General features: G+C 36.7%; 2 protein-coding genes and 1 non-coding gene across 3 annotated transcripts in view; 1 reads left to right on the top strand and 2 right to left on the bottom strand.

Annotated features, from left to right (window-relative positions):
- LOC113673931 (uncharacterized) lies at positions 1-3,081 on the bottom strand. Its single transcript, XM_027190400.2, has one exon. The coding sequence runs from the start codon at positions 2,910-2,912 to the stop codon at positions 1,569-1,571; it is 1,344 nt and encodes a 447-aa protein (XP_027046201.2). The 5' UTR covers positions 2,913-3,081; the 3' UTR covers positions 1-1,568.
- Positions 2,415-20,530, top strand: part of LOC113673937 (T-cell immunomodulatory protein) — a 21,495-nt gene continuing 3,379 nt past the window's right edge. The window contains exons 1-15 of the mRNA XM_027190405.2: positions 2,415-3,566; positions 6,180-6,258; positions 6,882-7,021; positions 9,418-9,466; positions 10,070-10,153; positions 10,902-11,020; positions 11,641-11,690; positions 12,164-12,275; positions 12,562-12,650; positions 12,830-12,932; positions 13,457-13,517; positions 17,196-17,298; positions 17,494-17,550; positions 18,939-19,062; positions 19,657-19,700. Of these exons, the coding sequence (XP_027046206.2) occupies positions 3,395-3,566; positions 6,180-6,258; positions 6,882-7,021; positions 9,418-9,466; positions 10,070-10,153; positions 10,902-11,020; positions 11,641-11,690; positions 12,164-12,275; positions 12,562-12,650; positions 12,830-12,932; positions 13,457-13,517; positions 17,196-17,298; positions 17,494-17,550; positions 18,939-19,062; positions 19,657-19,700 (1,386 nt within the window). The 5' untranslated portion in view covers positions 2,415-3,394. The remainder of the gene's footprint in view (positions 3,567-6,179; positions 6,259-6,881; positions 7,022-9,417; positions 9,467-10,069; positions 10,154-10,901; positions 11,021-11,640; positions 11,691-12,163; positions 12,276-12,561; positions 12,651-12,829; positions 12,933-13,456; positions 13,518-17,195; positions 17,299-17,493; positions 17,551-18,938; positions 19,063-19,656; positions 19,701-20,530) is intronic.
- Trnat-ggu (transfer RNA threonine (anticodon GGU)) lies at positions 10,695-10,767 on the bottom strand. Its single transcript has one exon. It is a non-coding gene; the product is annotated as a tRNA-Thr (tRNA).

Raw genomic sequence — 20,530 nt, forward strand, 5'->3', positions numbered from 1 at the left:
TTTATAACTCCTTCATTGCAATTTTATTTTATTTTTCAATAATTGTGCACAGGATCACTTGGCAAGTAGGTATTACAACAGTTTCTTATATCGAAAAGGAGAATACTAACAATTTAAAAAAAACATTTCCTGAAGAACTCGGGCTATGTCCTTTTCTTGCAATAAATTCTTATCTACTGCAATTATTCAAGTCTACCCATCTACTATTAAGAAATTATATCCAATGCTATTTCTCTCCACAACTCCTCTCCCCCCCCCCCCCCCCAAGTGAGATCTTATATTAAACTGCAATGCTGTCACAAAACCAAATATTTTCAAGTAAGGATACATACTTAATCCTAATAAAATCATCAAATTATACAGTTAATTGAGACAATAAATATATTTACTAACTAGAAGCATGTATCATACATAGAACTTGTTCAAAATATTATACACCATGTTCTTAAAGTTACATTTACATCTTTAAGGTGCAATTGTTGCCTTAAATACAGCACAACTATTGTAATTAAGAGCTGACTGAGAGTTGTCCAGAGCACCATGGACAAAGAATATTTTGCATTTACAGCCACAGTTTTAGGTTCCTCCTGGAACAAAGTTATCCATTACATTAATGTCTGGTTAAAGCTGGCCCAATGAGGCAATAAACAAGTTATTGATGAGGGGAATTTGTAAATCTTAGGGTTAGGGTTAACCCTAACCCTTGACCCCTTAACCCAAAGATATTATTACTGATTTTAACAGAAACTGTTTTGTCTATGGACAGATAACATTTTGAAGCCAGCAAGAATATTTTGAAAGTGTTTATTTCACTGCTTGTGAAGGGAAAAGATCTGATCCTTCTTGCACAACTGTTGTTTTGTTTTCAGAGTTAAAAGCTGATGCCTGAATGCCAAATAACAGCATATACCTTCAATTTGCCTAAATCATAGTATTTTAAGAATCCATCTGTTCTGCAACTTTCTCACTGCCAAAAATAGGCTCAGAATTTCTGTCCTCTATGGATGTAATTCACTTGCAATTTTGTCAGTTTGGATATTTTTTAAAAGTTGGTATACTAAGGCAGGTTCCATTAATGCTGGACCTGGTTGAACCATTAGATAATTATGAAAATCTCCTAGATCAAGTTGAAATTTGAGAGTAGGAAAAAAAATCAGAACAGGGCTCAAAGCTCAAAGTTTGTCAAATAAAATGTGAAGAACCAAATAAGGAAAAAATTACATCTGTGCAATATTGCACCACATACACTTGCACATGGTCTTGAGACTTGCATGTAGATAACTAAGGATGAGTAACATTGTATGCTAATATTTATAAGTTATTGACACTCAGTTTGAATTAGGATCTGTTACAGCTTGATACTTGTCAAACCACCAACATAGTTTGTGAAATTAGCAACTTTTTCTACCTATTTAGTGGCCAGAATTTTGTAGCAGTGTCTCCAATCAATTACAACTGTGAGCACTTGGAGAATGACATTTCTGATCTGATGACAAAAACATTACTAGATAAATCATGTACAACAAGAGTACGGCCACTGGTTTATTGATAAATAATGGTTCTTGGACCTATGAGAGGGATAAATTTTCTTTCCTTTCATTTTCCAGGAAATGATTATCTACATTCAGATAGTTAATAATCTTGGATGGCAATGGTAATTCATGAAGCTTGTCGCAGCGTGAATTTTGTCGAATAACAAACCTGCAAAGATGTTGGAGAGAGGGAAGTTCTCCAAACCTTGAAACTGGTGTTGTAAGTCGAATGGGAAAAGTGGGAAAGCCGAGGAAAGTTGATGCCTTTGAAAAACACATTGGCCCTTTTAAGGACATTTTCATGGATTTCTTGATGAGTCCTACCACTGTTTTAGTTCCCATTTCACCTGGAGGAGCAAAAAAGTAAAACATACCATTTCCATAGCGAATCCTTGTATGGCAGGTTCTTCCTCTATACCTGTAACTTACACTGTACAAGTGGAATTCATGGGAGCTGTCCCGGACCAAAAAGCAACCATCAGGTTTATCTTGCAAATAAACCTCAGCTTCAAACTGGTCTATAGGCCCCCAGTACCAACTGTGATGTGAAAGTGACTCTAAAGATTTGGTTAATGGAAATGAGTATTGCTGGCAGCTTATTTCAGTAGCTGTTTGCGGACACTTAGCATTCAACTGCCTGTCGACACCTTCAATGATCGGCACTGGCCTGAATCCTTTATCACATGGGTCTAGTTCATCGAGCGATATTGTCAACGATTTTACAAGCTGTCTTTGTTTTTTTCTAGTAAAGTGTGATGGCAGAGGTATGGGAGGAGGGGGAGGAGGAACTGCTCTTTTCTTTGTTGGTTCTACAAATGGATTTCCCTGTGCAGTTTCGAAATTCAGCCAGCTGGATGTGCTGCAGGTGTCACCAGCTTGTTTACTACACTCAAACGTGTCCTCCTCCCTTTTTGCCTCCATTTCCTTGGATTGCATTCGAATAGAAAATGACTTTGATCGAGAACGTTTCGCCCCCGACCGACTGAAGGACCGATCTTTAGCGAAGCCAGGAAAACTAAGCGTTTTGTGCATTAGTGAAAGTCTAGTTGTAGTTTTTGGTAATTTATTGTCTTCGATGCTTGAGTACGCTGTCAAAGATTCATTTGTTTCTTCAGAATCAAAATGTTCTGCTGATGAATCTTCTGAACATTTACGACGTCGAAATTTCTTTCTGAGTTTGAGTAATATGTTCTTTGTTTCACCAAAGGTGTCGTTTGTTTGCGCGGCAGCCAAACTTTGATCGACTTCATCAGTTCCTGTTACCAAACTTTCTCCTACAGCAGCTGTTTTTTCCACTCCTTCATTCCCGTTTGAATTATCATCTGTGTCTTCGACGAGGTCGTAAACTTGCTCTTCTCCTTCTTTTTCCGACTCGTTCATAGTCCACCTCAATAGCTCTCTCTCTCTAATTTAAAAAGCGTCTAAACATTACAATTATTATATGTTGGATGAACACCTCTAGGAACGAGTTGTCTGGGTTAACGCGGTATACTTGAGAGTGTTTCCATGTCGAGAACACAAAATTTACTCGAAATTATAAACGCTTACGTTTCAGCTGGAGGGTGTCTTTCATGACAGAACATTAAATTTCAAATAATCTGTGAAAGGGATGACTTCCAGAGACCAAAGACAATGTTGATGCGCTTCCTCTGTCTCGCAAGCAGACGTTAATGCGGAAGACGTTATATGATGGTTACACATTATCTTTAGCTGTTTCCGAAAAGCCGCTGGAAAACTAGTGTACCGTGGAAACATAACTTGCCATTTTGGTTATTTTCTTAGTTTTGCGATCGTTAAATTATTTCTAAGGATTATGAATGCTTAATTTTCCTCTCAGAAAACTCCTGAAATGATTTTATGAAATGAAAATTTCTTTCTCCTTTGGGTTATTGGTTCTTCTGTGGCGGCAGATATCTTCCTCGTTTATTGATGTAACTGAGCGAGTTGGTATTTCAGCAATCAATGGCTATTTGGCAGCGTTTGGCGACTTTAATGGAGATAAACAGACCGACTTGTTCCTTGTCACTGGTGAAGGTAATAATCTTGTCCTTCAGGGGTAAAATAAGGAATCTAGGGCAAGGCGGCAGTATGTTATAAAATCAAATATACTTAATTAATCATACAGATTATACTCGTGTATTGCATGCACTGTATGTGATTTAAAACTTATGAAAAAAACTACTGACATTTTTCTTATCTCTATGAAATTTTTATGCAAAAAAACACTGTTAGTGCAGTAGGAGTACGTCTTCTCCTTTGGCCGCAACAGCAAAATCTGTTAGATGTGTCGAGAGACTGGTAGATCTAAACCAGAAGACGTTTTTTAATACTGCCTCCTATGGAGGTGAAGCCTTAAAGGTGTCCTGTGGAGTGAGTGAGTGAGTGAGTGAGTGTAACTGTAGAATACGAGCGACTTCTCAGCCCACTATGAATTCTTCGGAGTTTTACCTGATATTCCTTACTCGTGGCTTCTGTTTGTTACAGAACATCTCCGCCTGTTCAAAACTCGGGTTGAATTTTTTCGAACTGCTTCGAATGTTATTCGGAATTAGCACGTGACTACTCTGTTGATCGATGCTACTTAATGTTGTTTTGGATTACTAAAGAAGATTATGAACATCTCACAATCATCTCAGGATGGGACATGAAAAAGAAAAAAGCTTTAGCTTGCAGAAAGGTCTGACAAGGTGTAATTGGCGCACCATATACATTTGGAGAATAAAAAATTTTCTTTGAAGAGAGAGCATTTTACTATTTGAATCAGGGAATTATACTCAGCAGATCCTAAGATATTATTTTATCAGTTCTTGCTGTAACACTGCAATAGATGATAAACATCAAGTACTTTAATTTCTGGCATGTAATTGAAAACAAGAGTTTTCCTTGCAAAAATGCCTAAATAAAAAACTTTGAAGGAAATCAGACATGGTTTGATGCTACTCTGGTTTACAGATTTAATGAATGAAACCAAAGCAGTTACAATTCAGAGACCCAATGTTGCAACACTCCTGTCTAGTACCTTCATCAGGGGTGATCTAAACACTGCAACACGAGGTCCTTTTATATGATCACTAATTAGCAGCCTTTTTTCTGACGAGGTGTAAATAGGCGTCAGGAAGCAAACCGCCATCGTCGTGAGCGTGGGCAGAGTTAATATGCCAAGCCTCCAAACAAAGGTGCTGGTGGTAACACCGATTAGTGGTGATAATTTTAGAATTATGGTGATAATTTTAGAATTATTACATTGCAAGGTCCAAATATGATACCTAAAGTTCAAATGGGTGACACTATTCAGCAGAATGATAGAATGGTGGAATGTATGATACAAAAGTCTCACATATTTGGAATTACAATGAACTAAGTAAATAACTTATAATTAACAGTTTAAATTGAAAGAAACATTTGTTTATCATTATATTTGAACATAAAGGGTAGACTTATAGATGGAATAGTGAGGTTCTCGAGCTTCCCCCATAAACTATAATTACTATTAATTATTGTTATCATTATTATTATTATTACTTTTGTAGAAATTCTTTTTTCATCATTTAATTATTGGTTGTGGGTCAACTAGTCACTATATTTCTGAAACACCTTTCTTTTGTGGAACAGGGCACTCATAAATATGTGGTATGCAGCAGGTTTTCTGTTTTGCATATTAGACTAATCTTCTGCAACATTATATTCTAGCAGCATTATATAAACTCTATTTTTTAAATGCTTTAATATCAGTAGCCATATGCAGTCTTAAACTGTTTATTTTAAAATATATTTAGCCCTTATATAGCTACTGTAATCTTTGTGTCAACTTACTGGCATTATTAAGTTCAGCACTTAAATGTTGTGATGAGAGTAAGTGTAGTTACAAGATTGTTTCCTTTCAATTTTGTAAGAACATAATTGTTCAAATTTAACCTATAGTAAAGACAAAGTAAATAAGTAATGTTTATCCATCCCTGGTCTCATCCTTGTCACTGATGTCTTTTAGGGAATCAGATAATTTGGTTTAATTTAAACTATAACAAAATTCTCGAACATGATTGGTCATCACCAGCCAAATTTGAGCACTAATAGGACAGTGTTCGCATTATGCTTGTAATTGGACAGTGTAATAGGACAGTTAAAGGGACACAGTGAACACGTTATGCCTATGTAAGTGGACAGAATGCATCATGAGCGTGTGCTGTTGTCTTGCATTTTGCTGAGTTAACTATTGATTTTTTTTATGAAAATGTACAACTGATTTCTAGTTTCTTTCTCAAATTTTGTAATAGTTTTGATTAATTGGTAACAGTTCTTCGTGTTGTCCAATTCTGTCTGTAATTATACTTATGATTAACAAATTGTACTCCTGCCTCAAGGCCATCTGATTTCGTTTTTGTATCATTACAGATCGAATTGGACTCCTCTCGGTCCTGTTACTATTATTAATCCACTGAGTTGATAATGTAATTGGCCACTTTGGAGCATTAGCCCTTTGCAAATTTTGCTTTCAATTAAAGTTATTGCCAAACATCAGCTTAGGAACTCTTCACAATGGCTAATTTACATACATACAAAACCAAAATGGTCTTTATCACACTCCCCCACTTATACAGCACTACAGTTTCTTTAGAAACTTACCCCCTTTATTCATTTATCTTTTAGGGAATAAGTTGGAGATATTTTTGTGGAGTGGATCAGAGCAAAAGTTTAGAAAAGGAAGGGTTTCAATTTCACTGCAGAGGTAAAGAGTTTGTCGTTATATGGAGACATATAATGGCATATGACATGTTGAAGATACATGTATATGGCAGATTTAAACAGCCTTCCTTTTTGTCTTTAGAAACTAACTTTCTCTTAAATTAAGCTCTAACTTCCTTGATGATATTATTCATGAGATATTTATTTAGTTTTTTTGAGGTTTACATTGTGTTTTGCTTTTAGTTTTAAATTTGGAATTTGTCTCCAGGAGAAGATAATTTAAAGTTATTGGTTCAAGACAATGAAAAAAGCTGTGTTGGAATTATTAGAATAGTTTTGAAAGGCTAATTATTGACTTTTAAAGTGCTTCCTCTAAGCTTATTCATTTAGTTCTTACCAAAACAAATACTTAGGATTATCTTAAGGTGTTGCCTTCAGGGAGCTATAAGAAGACAAACATCAGTCATTGAGGTTCTTTGCATGCACTTCAGGAAGAGGTAAAAGACCTGTAGTGTTTCCAAAGACTGCCTAAAATGCTACTGAGAAGCTTGCTTGGTAGCTCATCTTTGAGCAAAATGTGCTACTTCTTTTTGACTGTTTAAATTAATTGCATATTGCCTAATATCTATTTCTTCACCTTTGCTTTTCAATCATTCTTTCTGGTAGCAAAATTGTGAATGTGAGTCCCATAGACTTTGATGGTGATGGCTGCCTTGATGTTTTGATTGCTGCTGAACCTCAACACAACTCTAAAACAGAGAAGAATGTTACTGTTTATGTGTACTGGGGAAACTCACAAACATTAGGTATGCTTAAATTGCCCCCATCTGATGTACCTGTACAATGTAATTCAGACATCTTGGTTGGTAATCTCGGGAGAAAATATTATGTTTACATGTAGTTGTCTAATTGCCTCAGTGTGTGCTAATTAATGGAGCATGGTTGTTTATTTTTAATGATCAATGAATCTTAAAGGGTACTATCAACTTACTGTCAACAGGGGTTTTTCAAACAAAAAATGTTTGATTGTCTTGCCTGATTCTCCAGGTGAGAGTAGTCTTAGAACAGATGGTTGTTGGTAGCACTCACTGACATTTTGACAAATGTTAAGTTGTTGAACAAAGAACAGTCTTTCACAGAACTACTCTCATGTGGACAATCAGATCACACAATCAAATGCTACTCCCACACACTAATATCATAAGAAAATAAATTATTACCTAATTCATTGATTTATAAACACTGGCTGTACTTAATGCAAGATAGCTAAGGTTTTGTAATGTGCTTTGTGATAAAAATTGATTTCTTGTTTAATTTTGTAGTTGTTTATAATCTTACAAAAATTGTGAAGAGAAAGTTAAAAAGAGATGCAACTCTTTTTTAGCAAATTAACCTTTAATGCGCCCAATTTGACTTGATGAACAAATTTCCTCCTTAACCTTCACAATGCAGTGAACATTTTGCCCTGCTACTTTTGGTTGCCCTGCAATACCTTTTAAGTCTTTCAGGGCAACCAAAAGGAAAAGTGAAAAATTTGAGATATCCCAGTTTTTAAATTTTTTTCCAATATGTCAGGTGGGAGGCTGTTGTGAAGGAAATATCACATATGCCAAAAATCTCTCACATTTAACTTTTGCTAGGTATCTTTTAGCTAAATTTTTAACCAATCCATTTGATTTTCATGGGCTATTGAATTTTGTTACAAACAATACATTCACTAAATGCCAAAATAAGATTTTTGTACTTTCAAAGCTTTACAAGAATTTCATGCCTTTTGTCAATTGTATGTCAGACATGCATAAACAGGACATTAAGAACTATAGACCTGTTACAGTTTTGACAGTCATAAGGAAGGTCTTTGAGCAGTTACTGAGTAAATAGCTGACATAATTTATAGACCCAATGTTAAGCAACAACCTAATGGTATATCAAAAGGATAAGAGCTGTGAAACCTTCCTTATTGGATTGGTAGAAAGACGGAAACAGGTTGTTGATAACAGGAACATTGATGGAGTCTGGTCCGCCAACTCCATCTTCTTTGGAATGTTTTCCAAAATGATCTGCACTTCTCCCCTGACGAAAAGAGGCTATTTATGTATGCTGATGACCACCAAGTACTTGCATTGGCCAAGAAAACTAATGAGGCAGAAATCATTTTAACTGAGGAAATAACATCACTGATTGGTACAATAACAATCTTTTACAAGGAAGTATAAGGTGATGAGTCTGGCCTTGAGCAATTGTCATAAGGATCTACACATCATTGTCAATAACAATGTAATTGATCAGAAATCAAAGATAACGCTCTTAGGGGTTACCTTCGACAATCAGCCATCATTTTCGAGTCATGTAAGCAATGTTTGTAGAAAAGCCAACTGTCAAACTGGTGTTCTTCTGAGATTACGTAACCTCGTTTGATCATCTGCTAAATTACACATTGTTAAATGTGCTATACTACCTCAGCTTACATACTGTTAGACTATCTGGCCTTTTTTGTTGTTCTTCTGATGCCAGAAAACTAGAAAAATTCAACAACAAGCACTACGCACTGTTTACTCTGACAATAAATTGACATATGAGGAACTCTTGCAAAGAGCAAAAATACGTAGTACATTACTTATGTGACAAGTGCAAGTCATTGCAATCATAATGTATAAAGTCAAAAATGGATTGGTGCCCCCTTGCACTGCAGACTTTTTTGTTATAACAAGTTCTCAGTATCATCTAAGAAATTCAGATTTTGCTATACCCAGATTTCATACTGTTGCATATGGCAAACAGGGCCTGACTTATTCAGGCCCTGTCATTTGGTTCAAACTCAACAAATCTACAGTATTTGATTGTTTTAATAATTAGACACTTTGAAAAAGTGCATTGAAATGGTTAATTTTTATAAATTTATTTTAATGTATGACTCATCGTTTATTTTATATATTTTTCAATACTTGCCCATGTACCTATATCTCATATTTTCTTTAATTATTAAATAATTAATTGTTGTTAGTTGTCCCCAATTAATCTACATAGTATGCTGGCAATTTTGACCAAATCATAAAGTTCCTATCTTATCTTATGTCAACACTCTGAACACTGCTGGATGTCATTGACTATTTATATCCACCTGGATTGGTACAATTTAATTTGTTACTTGTATGTGATATTGGAACAATTTTCAAAATGGCACAATTTTTTTTTGTTTCAGATGGCAGTGATTTTATATTGGTGATGAAAGATCAACCATTGGTTATGGAGTAAGTAAGGAAGTAATTCGATTAATGTATTATTGATGAGCTGACTAGAAAATATAGACCTTCAATTTGTGACCTCTGAGGGAGGAGAGAATTACCTTATAATTCCACAATGCTATCCTAAAAAATTCACAAGTCTCCTTACCTCAATCATTAAAAAAGTTTTCACATGGATACGTTTTCTGCTGTGAAATTTTTTCAAAATGAAGCAAAAGAGCAAAGCTTGGTCACTTTTTTTCATTCACTAAGACCAAAGTTGAGAGAAGATGCTAGGATGTCAGTAGGTGTAATTTTAGAACATTAGAATATATAAGTAGAAAAGAAATAAGTAGAGCAATTGTAATCCAATACTGGTGACATGAACATTTTTGGTCACTATATCATTTTAATTGCATTGTCTAGATCAAGTTTTGTGAGGGAAGATTTTTGCACCCTCTTTACTCTTTAAATCACTCAAAGGTGCAAGATTTCATATTGCTGATAGGAAAAATTGAGGTTAGGTCAAAACGGTGGGAGTGTTCAGAATCTCACTTACTCATGTGCATGTGTATACTGCTCTACAAGGTAAGGCAAGTGTTATATTAACTAATTTTCTTTAATTTTCAGTGCCAATGGTGATCTTTTGCCAGACCTTTTTGGTTCAGAAATTGTGAAAAATTCTCTCTTGCGTTCATACTGGATATCTCAAGGGTAATATTTCATTCAAAGTATGGTTAATATGTTTTATTTATTACCTGTACAGAAGAGTCCTTTTTGTAGTAGTAACTGCCGACTGAAAACAGCCTGTTGTACGCTACCTAGCTGATTAAGCCATCCCACAACTATTATTCAGGTTATTTTCAGATTTCTATACCACTCTATCTATATCGGTATTTTGAATGAGTGACAGAGGTACAAAAAATGTTTTATTCAAGTGTAGGATAATTGACAGTGAAAAATATTTTAAACAACAGTCTACATGTAGATGGAAATTTTGTGTAATCATGAATGTGGCTGATAGTCAGAACTGGCCAAACTAAAGTTTCATGTCTTCATTGAACAATGAAACTAAAAGCAAATAGACACCTCCAAAGTAAAAAATGTGGACTGAATGTAAAGGAGGTGGTTTTTGTGTTGTAAACTTTGAGTAAACAACTGTGAATGTATGAAAGTCATATATTTGAACGAAAGCAATCTTCACAGTAATGAACACTACTTCAGCAGTAGTGAAAATAGGGCCTGAAAAAAATTCAGGCCTGTGTGGGATTTGAACCCATGACCTCTGCAATACCAGTGCAGTGCTCTACCAACTAAGCTAACAAGCCTAGCAAACTGTGAGTGATAACACAGAACTGAAATGATGAATCAGATATATTATTTCAGCAACTCAGCATGAAATATGAAGTATATTTTTGACTTAAAGTTCATGATAAAAATGGAGTTGTGATATTCAATTTAGGTCAAAAAGAAGGTTTGAGGTGCAACGGCAGACCAATTTAAGAAAATCCAGTGTGCTTGCACCAGTTAGGATACCACACTCCAATGCATTCCTGGATCTCAATGGAGATTTTACTGCTGGTATTATGTTGCTAATAATGCATGATTTACTTTTGTTGTCAAATACACAATTATATATTATCTGATATTTTGGTGAGTAGTTTTGCTGAGTGTTTTTATGTGCTGTGCCATATTTTGACAACCCATAGGGCTCTTCAAAAGGCAAACAGCGGTACTACATACCAAAAAAAGTTATTTATTACCCAAAACAAGTTATTTATTACCCAAAACAAGTTATTTATTACCCAACTTATAATGTGGGAAAAGTGAGACAGATAGAGTAGCATATCCCGCATAGCCATCTGAATGAGCAGGTTTTCATTAGAGCAAAATAAAGATCTGTTCCAAGAAAGTGTGATATTTGTACTCTACTTGGTGCAGTTGGATGATAAGACATTGTAAGATTTCACTCCTGGGAGTTGAAAGGTTTATGTAGCACTTACCTTGGATTTACATTAAATTCATTTTGAGCTTTGTACCTTCACTGTTCCATCTGAGGCCAGTTAAATTCAACAATAACTTTCAGTAACCTTTGTCCAAAGTGTATTTTTGTTTTGTGTGCTATTTTTCCTTGCTTCATTTATGTTTTAATTCTATCAGTAGTTGACAAACAAAGTGAAGTGTATACTTTTTCATTGCAGACCTGTTTGTCATCAATGAACAAAATCAGGGTGAAGTTTGGATCAATAGAGTAAGTAAATTCACTCAGTACCTACCTGTGGATATCATACTGCAATAGTCTCCCCTCCCCCCCCCAAAGTGACTTTAACCCTTTAACTCCCAGAAGGGATCAACATGTAAATTCTCCTCACAACATCCATGCATTATCCAACAAACAGGTGATGATAATACTTAAACTTATCCGGTAGAAGTTAGTAGTTTTGATCTAACATCAAATTCTCCTAACCAATTTACAAGTAAATGTCTAGCTACTAGAAGAGAGAATTTGCAATCAGATCTTGGGGGTTAAAGGGTTAAAACTACTCTGTTACAAAAATGCACTTAGATTTGGAACAGATGGTGCAAAACTTTACAAAATCTTACAATGGTATGATTCTTATTTGGAGGAAAGCTAATCACAAGTTACATTTTGAAACAAAGTTATTTCAAGTTTCTTTTCTGGTGGTTTATACTTTCTTTTATTTCATTACCTTCATTACCTAGAAGGGAGTCCTTGTTCACCCATCTGATGACTCAGAAGAAGTAATCAAACTACCCAAAATGGTGAAAGACAAGCTCATTAAAGTGTTTGGCCAGTCAACATTTGTTGACATTGGTAAGTATGAGAAATCACCTCATATTCAGATATTCAAACTTTTTAAATGTAGTATCATAACAAATTTGGAATTAAATTTTGGTTTAAAACAAAAGTACATGGCAGTGATGAGGATTTAAAAATTAGGGTTATGGTAAATTATACAGTGATTGTAGAAAATAAATTCACCCTTCATAAATTATTTGGTGTATATTTACCACCAGTCTGCAAAGCATTGATTTCCGTTGGGTACTGATCTGTATGTACATCTACCCGTTTTAAAAGTGTAATATTTTCCTTTTTTGAGATGGAGATGGAAATATTGACCAGTTGTTGCCGGTTTGTACAACTGACTACTGTGAAGAAAGTCATCTTTGTGTGTATTCTAGTAACAAGGTATGTGAAATTAACGGTATTCATTAACACCAAACTCACGATAGATCAAGGTAAAAGATATCTTTATTTGCTACTTCGTCTGTAAATGCAACACACGTAAAAAAGCCATAACCAACAGCATGAAGCTTTAAATATAATATCACAGTGAGGTTGAAAAGTTGTGAATTTAATTTATTTAGTGGCAGACAATGCTATCAAATGACGGCAGACCTGTTACATGGCAGTTTATTGCGCCAACAAACCAGACTTCATCTTTATTTCCATTAATGACCATCCGAACAGGTTTGTAATCTTGCTTTACAGCAAAGCCTAAATAAATGAGACTGTCGCTAGCACTTCTTGAATAGAATCTAGAGTACAATAGAAGTGGTTATGGCAAAGACATTTTCGTCTTCCTTTACACTTCATGTGTCGAAAATAGCTGCAGTTGATCATGTAGTCCCATCTAAGGGTTTCTTTTGTGAGGCGGGGGCTTGGCGGGGGCAGTTTTAGATCGAAGGATTGCTAACGTGACAGAGACTTTCCTTTGAACACTCAGGGCGAAAGTGATCATCAGAGAGATCAACACTTACTACTGGTTAAAAAACATTTCGCGGAGAAAAAATTAATGCAAAACAATTCCACCTGTTTTCAAACAAGAATTTTTCATCCAACATAGGTACGGTTCATGTAACGATATTCTGCCATTCATCACAGCTAAATGTACACTTAGAGAGGAGAATATGGTTTGAAGATAGGGTGTCTCCAGTAAACCAACTAGTGCCGTTAATAATGTTTAATAGTTGATTTATTTTTCTGTTAAACAGGAGACTATAATATGGACGGTTTTTATGATGCATTGATAGTGTTGAATGTAAAGGAAACGGGGTGAGATAAAAAGCTGACACATATATGCACTTAGAAGCACACTTGATCCTCATTCCTTTCCCATGTTTCCATCCTCTCTGTTTAAGTATGTTCATTAAGCCATCCACAGTTTGAATTACATAGTTCATAAACCTGTTTGCAGGGTCTGTTCGTTACTTAAATATAAAGAGAACGCCCAGACTTTCCATCATACTGGAGCCCTGCATGGCAAACTTAAGTAATTATGAAGAGACACTAAAGGAAAATGAGCATTACGTGTGAGCGCCGTTCGGCTGCCATTTCTTTGCTCCGTCCAAATTTGATTTTTATGTGTAGGTATTCGTATATTTCAAGAAGTTTTAAGAGCTCGAGCCATAGTATTATTGGAGGATTAGATGATGCTTCGATTTTCGCGAAACTTCCTCATGTCATCGAGAAATTGGCGAAGCTTTCACTCTCAAGAGTTGAAACCGCAAGAGCCAGAACAATGGCAAGCTTGCAAGTTGGCAGGAATATTGAAACCCAGGAGAGGAAAACGTGGCAGACGCAAGAACTACGAGATCAATACCATTCCTATAGCTCAATCAAGAACTCTCACTTGCGGCCTGTTCTCAAGAACCGAAAAACGGGGGAAAAACTAGGATTAACTCAAGAAACTTATTAAATATTCAAACTGGCACCTCTGGCTTCATCTCTACCAAAGACGGTGATTCCTGAGAGACGTCAGCGTTTTTCGCACCATCTCTTCTCCTTAGCAATCCTATATCTCTAGCGCCTAAAATTGATGAGATAGCTCATGCCTCCCACCAAGCAGCGTTGCGCTCATACTTAGCATACACACGAACTTGAAGGATTATTACAAAAAATCATCAAACGGACCAGCCTTTGGTCTCTCTGACCATCTGTCTATCACGGTCCTGCCTAACGTTCGCCAGAAATCCCAAGCCCAGAGCAAGATCATGAAAACTCGCGATTAAAGGCTTAGTCGCGTTGCCAGTCTTGGTCGATATATGAGAAAAGGCAGAAAGCTTTTGCATCCGGTGTCACGCTCCTTTTCAAGTTGCTTAGGAACAAAGTGAACCGCGAAAGAAAAAGGTGTCGGGCGATTTGGTATAACAACGAAGTACGGGACCTAAAGGACACGCGGCCTCGCGACTGGTGGCGAGAATTCAAACAAATCTGTGGCAATAGAAGTAATGCACGGAAGGATATAAGGTCCATTTTGAAAACTCATACTGCGGCGGTAATATTGTAATGATAGTTTTAAATAGTTTTAATCAATATTTAATACGTGATTTTACCTGATGTATCGTGATATTAGTGTTGTTTAGTTGTTAGGTTTCAATTAGTTATTAGGTGGAATACCTGTAAACTAGCTCTCAAGCTAAGTGTATATCCATGTTAAATAAAGAACGTAAAGTTTGTGTACGGTCTGCACTGACCAGGAGCTCGCTGACAAAATCAACGAGGCGTTTGTCACTGTGATGCAAGACTACACTCCTTTGTCTGATGACGCCTTTGTCCTATGGGGAGATGATGAGCCAATTTGGGTGAAAATTGATTCTGTTGCGAAACGGCTAAGCGCGATCAGTGCATCTAAAGCTGGGGGCCTGACGATCTGCCAAACTGGGTTTTAAAAGAATACTCATATACTAGCCCAAGCGATTACTGAGGTGTTGAATCAATCTTTCCGTGAATCTACAAACCCACGGGTATGGAAGCTGGCGAATGTTCCACCTCTTGAAGCACCGTCTACTGAGGATTTTAACAAAGACTTGAGACCTTTTGTAGAAAAGGTTGTGGTTATTCATCGTGGTGAATAACAACAAAAGCTAAGTTTTTCGTTTGTCTCACGATGTAGTCACGTATGATGTAGATCGCGACGTTTCGACTTCATACTGCTAGTCTTCTTCAGGCGAGGAAGACGACTAGCAGTATGCAGTCGAAACGTCGCGATCTACATCACACGTGACTACATCGTGAGACAAAAGAAAAGCTTACTTTTTATTGACTTGAGACCTATTTCTTCAATTTCTTAATTTGGCTTTATGCCTAATTCCTGCACTACTTTCGCACTCATCTCCATGTTGTATTACCAGCTTGAAGCCACTGATTGGACCGGCGCCTACGTTAGGGAAGCACTCCTAGACCATAAAAAAAGCTTTTAATCATGTACATCACAACTTGCTAATCCCCAAGTTTTACAATCTAGGAGTTAAACCCACCGTTGTCACCTGGGTGATCGACTTTTTCCGGGGCAGATCCAAGCCTGTCAAGCTTAGCTCTGATTGTTTCTCGGACTTTACCCCAGTCCCCACTGGGATTTCACAGGGTGCTCGCATTGGCCCTTGGCTCTCTTTGGTCCTCGCTACCTTGTGCAGCCTCGTTTCTGGTATGTGGAAATTCGTCGACGACACCACGGTCCCGGAAATTGTTCCCGAAGTCCGGTGCGACAAAGATCCAAGAGACAGTGGATCATGTCCTTCAGTGGTCAAACGACCACAAATTCAAGCTGAACTTGCTTAAATACAAGGAACTTCGGATAGACTTTCGAAGGAAACCAAACGAGGTCACTGTAATTGAGGCCTGTGGAAATTCCTTTGAAACCATTAAATCAGCAAAAGCACTAGGCGTCACTGTAAGGGGTGACCTAAAGTGGAATGATTATGTAGATAATATTACAGTAAAAGCGTCTCAGCGAATCTATTTGCTTGATCATTTTAAGCGCGCTGGCATTGACCGCATATCTCTAATTCACTTTTATTGCGCATGTATTCGTTCTGTCCTAGAATATGCCTTTCAAGCTTTCCATTCTTACTTACCAGTCTACTTCTCTAATCAAATCGAGAGGGTTCAGAAGCGAGTTTTAAGAATCATTTGTCTAGAGGCATCATATAGAAAAGCGCTAGAAGATGCAAATCAGAAAACACTATTTGATAGGCGAGAAGAATTATGCATCTATTCAATCAGATCAAAGAGAGTGATGGCCAGCATAAACTTGCTGACCTGTTACCTGCGCGCAATAATGCCTCTCAGTACAACCTTAGGAAAAAGCGAATGTTTGCTATGCCCGGTATAAAAACCAAAAGGTTTCAAAATTCCTTCATAATAAACTATGCAGAAAAAAAGCAAAACTAAATCTAAGTAGGATTATTATTATTATTGATATTTTAATTGTTTATATTTGGAATTTATTATTATACGATTTGTATTTTTTGTAATATATACTAAATTATTAAATTACTAAATTATTGCAAATTATGTATATTGCACAAGTAATTCAGCTACCAGCTGCTGGTTGTGATTTTAATAATAATAGTAATAGTAATTATAAAACGTAATTTGCGTAACAAGCAAAGTTGAAATGATTACTTCGATGTATTTGTTTAAATCAACACTGTACACTGTCACTGTTTCTTTTATGAAACCTGAGGCCATTATAACCTTGAACATACAATTCATCTGCTTAAGGTTATTGGAGGAAACATTATTTCTAATTATATTATTTCTTTTACCTTAGATTACTTCCCTTCGTAACAATGAAGTGTTTCTACTTGTTGAAGATTGCTCGTGTTTTCTTTACCCCTTAAATGTCTCCACCCACCTGGCCATTAATATTCATTCTTATCTTCTTATCGTGCTCTTTTGTAATGATGCATTTTGTTAATGTCATCTTGTTTCCTTCTGAACACTTACTAGGGAAACAAAATTTAAGAGAATTGCAGCTCTTTTGGAAAATATACCATGTGAAAGTACACATACCTCTTGCTTTGGGGAACGGACATTTGACGTTCATTGGAAGGTAATCAATCTTCTATCTGATTTCCCTTTTTTTTTGTTTTCTTTCCGTTTTCTCTTTTCATCAAACTTTCGTTTTACGCGTAGTTTCCATATACAGATATCAGGACGCCACAGTGTGGGTGATGATTTCCTTCTTTAATCAAAATCGTACATTTTCTCAAATAATGTTTACGTTTGTTGTGATTTTTGGTTGCAGGAGTTACCAACTTTAGAGGGAGCTGTTGTAGCCACGTTTTTTGACTTGTATGAAAATGTAAGAGAATGTGCATTTATTTCTAATTACTAACATAATAGCGAGGCTAAATGCAGGTGTTCTGATCTAATATTTTTTTTATGTTTACTTAAGTTGTTGTGGTTCTTTGGTCGTTGCGGTATGCTTTCGTTGTGTTGTACACATCAGCCATTTAATAGTGTAGCTTAATCGTCCGGGTGAGCGTAGTTCTTAGAAGGACTGTTGTCGGTAGTGGTGACTGACATTTCGACAACCTGAGAGGAAGTCATCATCAGATTCAACTGAATAGTTGTCGTTCGAATGTTCTTAGTTCGGTTTTATAAACTGATTGGTCCGTTTTGCCGTGATATTATCGGCTGTAAGAATCAACGTGGCTTAGGTTGGTCGTGATTGGTCGGTCTCGATCCGTTAGTAAAGTTTGGTCGTTCCGTTCGGTTCTTTTGTAATGTTCATGTCGTGAATGAGTCGTTTGTATGGTGCCGGTACTGATTGACACTAGTTGTGAGGTTTCTGCCAGTCCCATCAATGTAGGAGGCGTGGCAGTCGGAGCAATTGATCTTGTAAACTGCTCCTGTCTGTTCCTCGGTTCGTCTTTGTCTTTGTTTGACTGAACACAAACGAGCGACGAGGAAAATCGTACTGAACATCACCGACTTACGAACCACACTGTTGACTGGGACTCTGTGCAACGCTCAACCTACAGCACCAACTACTGTCAACGACTGATTGTGGAAAGCTGGTTTACTAACTTGGAGTGGACTCCCCTCAACAGGTGTCAACCGGACGGTCAAACCACACTATTACGTGTTACCCACGGGGTCAAACCATTTATTGTATATCAGCCATTGCTACACACATTTTTCTTGGTTCCTACGGTTTAAGCTTTTTCTTTTCACCTTAATTTACAACGATCCTATTCAGGATGCCTTTGTGTTTACCCAGTCTTGTTTTATTGTGGCAGAATGGTTAGGAAGATTTTATACACTTTCGGGAAGACAGCAAATTTTCTTCTGAATTTGTGTCATGGTTTTTTGTTTGTTTGTTTCTTTGTTGTTTTGGTTGTTTGGCTTTTTTTGGTTTGTTTTTTTGTTGTTTTTTTTTGCAGTGTAGCAGGCTCGATTTTTCTTCCATTTTATTTCAAATTGTATGAAAGTGCCATTTTAGATACGCGGGAATTAGTCTGATTGTTCTTTCCAATTTTTTTCTTTTTTTTTTCTTCAATGAGAAAGATGTAGCGAAGTGTTCCCTTGGCGCTGTTATAAGTGTTAGAGACATCAAAAGCTAAAAATAAAATCAGATGATCTAACTAATTGAGGGACGTGTGTGGATAAGGAATTGAGATCTGGGGTAGCTCCTGTTCAAGCATGCTTTGGGCTCTCTTGTCTTTATCAATCTTTATATTTTCATAGGGAAAGATTGGAGTCATGGGTGTGACTGAGTCTTTGAAGAATGGCGACCCACAATCCGTTGAGTATCATGTCCATGCGCTCCGTAATGATCTCTATAGTGATGCCTGTTTCTTAAAAGTTATTGGTAAGTCCGCACAATTAAAATGTGCAAACTGGCTGCATTGATAAATCAGTATTTCCTCAGTCAATTGTGACATTCTGGGAACATATTGATGATAGGTGACTGCTGGACAATACAGAAAAGTGAAAAAGGAAAAAGAAAAAAAGAACGTTGATACAAACGGAAGAATCAGCTTAAAACAAATACAAATTTATCATTTTCGGCCTGTATGGCCTTTGTGGCCTGTTGGGTCTGTCACGTGTCATGCCATGGAACGACCAATACACATATCTTTTTGCGAAAAGATGGCGCATTTCCGTTCGTTGCGCAGTCTTTCACGGCAAAGTATCAGGCTTGACTCCAACACAAGCACGAATTAAACGGTTCATGGGGTCACACGTTTTAAATATGTGATGAAGGAATCTTCTGTAATGCCTTTGAGAGAAGAATATGTCATTGCAAGGGACATTATTTTCTCTCGACAAGGAGGGTTTTTTTACCATACCTTAGAGAAGTTAAAGAAAGTCCAGTTTTCGTGGCGCCAGATTTACTGATAAATGTTCTTGTGGCAGAGGTAAACAAGAGAACTTCTTTTCTAACCAAGCGTTTTTAAATCAGTCGTAGGAGGCAGAACGTTAACTTCTTGTGAAAATGAAAACCTGGTAAGTTTCCAAGATTCTCTTTTGAATTTCACTGACTTGCTTGGATTGATCCCCTCTGATTTTAAATTTGGTATAACTTAACAAACCATTTACTTTCCCCTTTTTAACCATTTGCACCAAATTAAGACCCAAAACGTCCACCAACTTATCGGTCGGCAAACTACTAGTGAAAGGCTCAAAAACCGGAGTTACCGTTACAGAAAAATTTCCACTTTCCAATTCAGAAAAATCAGTTCTCAATAAGGGCTTCTATTTCGTTCTATTTCCAAAAAACCCGACTAATTTTTAGCAAGACGTTGAAAAACTCCGACGAAGAGGGTGATTCTAACACCTCGAACAAAGATACTTTCGAAACATTTCAGATTCCAAAGTCTTAATGGAGTCCCTCAGAGGGCCAGTTCGTATCTTTAGATTTTTTATTAAAAATGTCGTCATGATATTAACAAACTTAAATTCAATCGTAACACCAGATTTTCCAACCTTCCGTCGGAAGAGTGATCGCCACTAAAAAGTCTAAAAAACGCAAAGACATAGTTCTCAAGCGGCTGACAAAGGCGGCGCAGTCGTTGTTTGGTGGGCCGACCTTTACCAAGAAGAAGCGTTAAGGCAACTTTCTGACACCTCTTTAAACGAAATAGTTGACAAAGATTTTACATTCATCGACCAAAAAATTGTCAAAAACACGATTAATGATCTTATTGCTAAACAAGAAGTGTCGGCCACTGCAAAAAATCTCACCACCACCACTCCGAGAACTTCGTTTATTTACTGTTTACCTAAAATCCACAAACCTAACAACCAAATTCGACCCATCGTCTCTACTTGCAGTT

This window comes from Pocillopora damicornis, chromosome 3 (assembly GCF_964200805.1).
Source record: "Pocillopora damicornis chromosome 3, jaPocDami1.2, whole genome shotgun sequence".
Lineage (NCBI taxonomy): Eukaryota > Metazoa > Cnidaria > Anthozoa > Scleractinia > Pocilloporidae > Pocillopora > Pocillopora damicornis.

What these genes read in the sequence shown, in the direction of transcription:
- LOC113673931 (XM_027190400.2), bottom strand. Translation starts at nt 2,912, where the DNA reads ATGAACGAGTCGGAAAAAGAAGGAGAAGAGCAAGTTTACGACCTCGTC.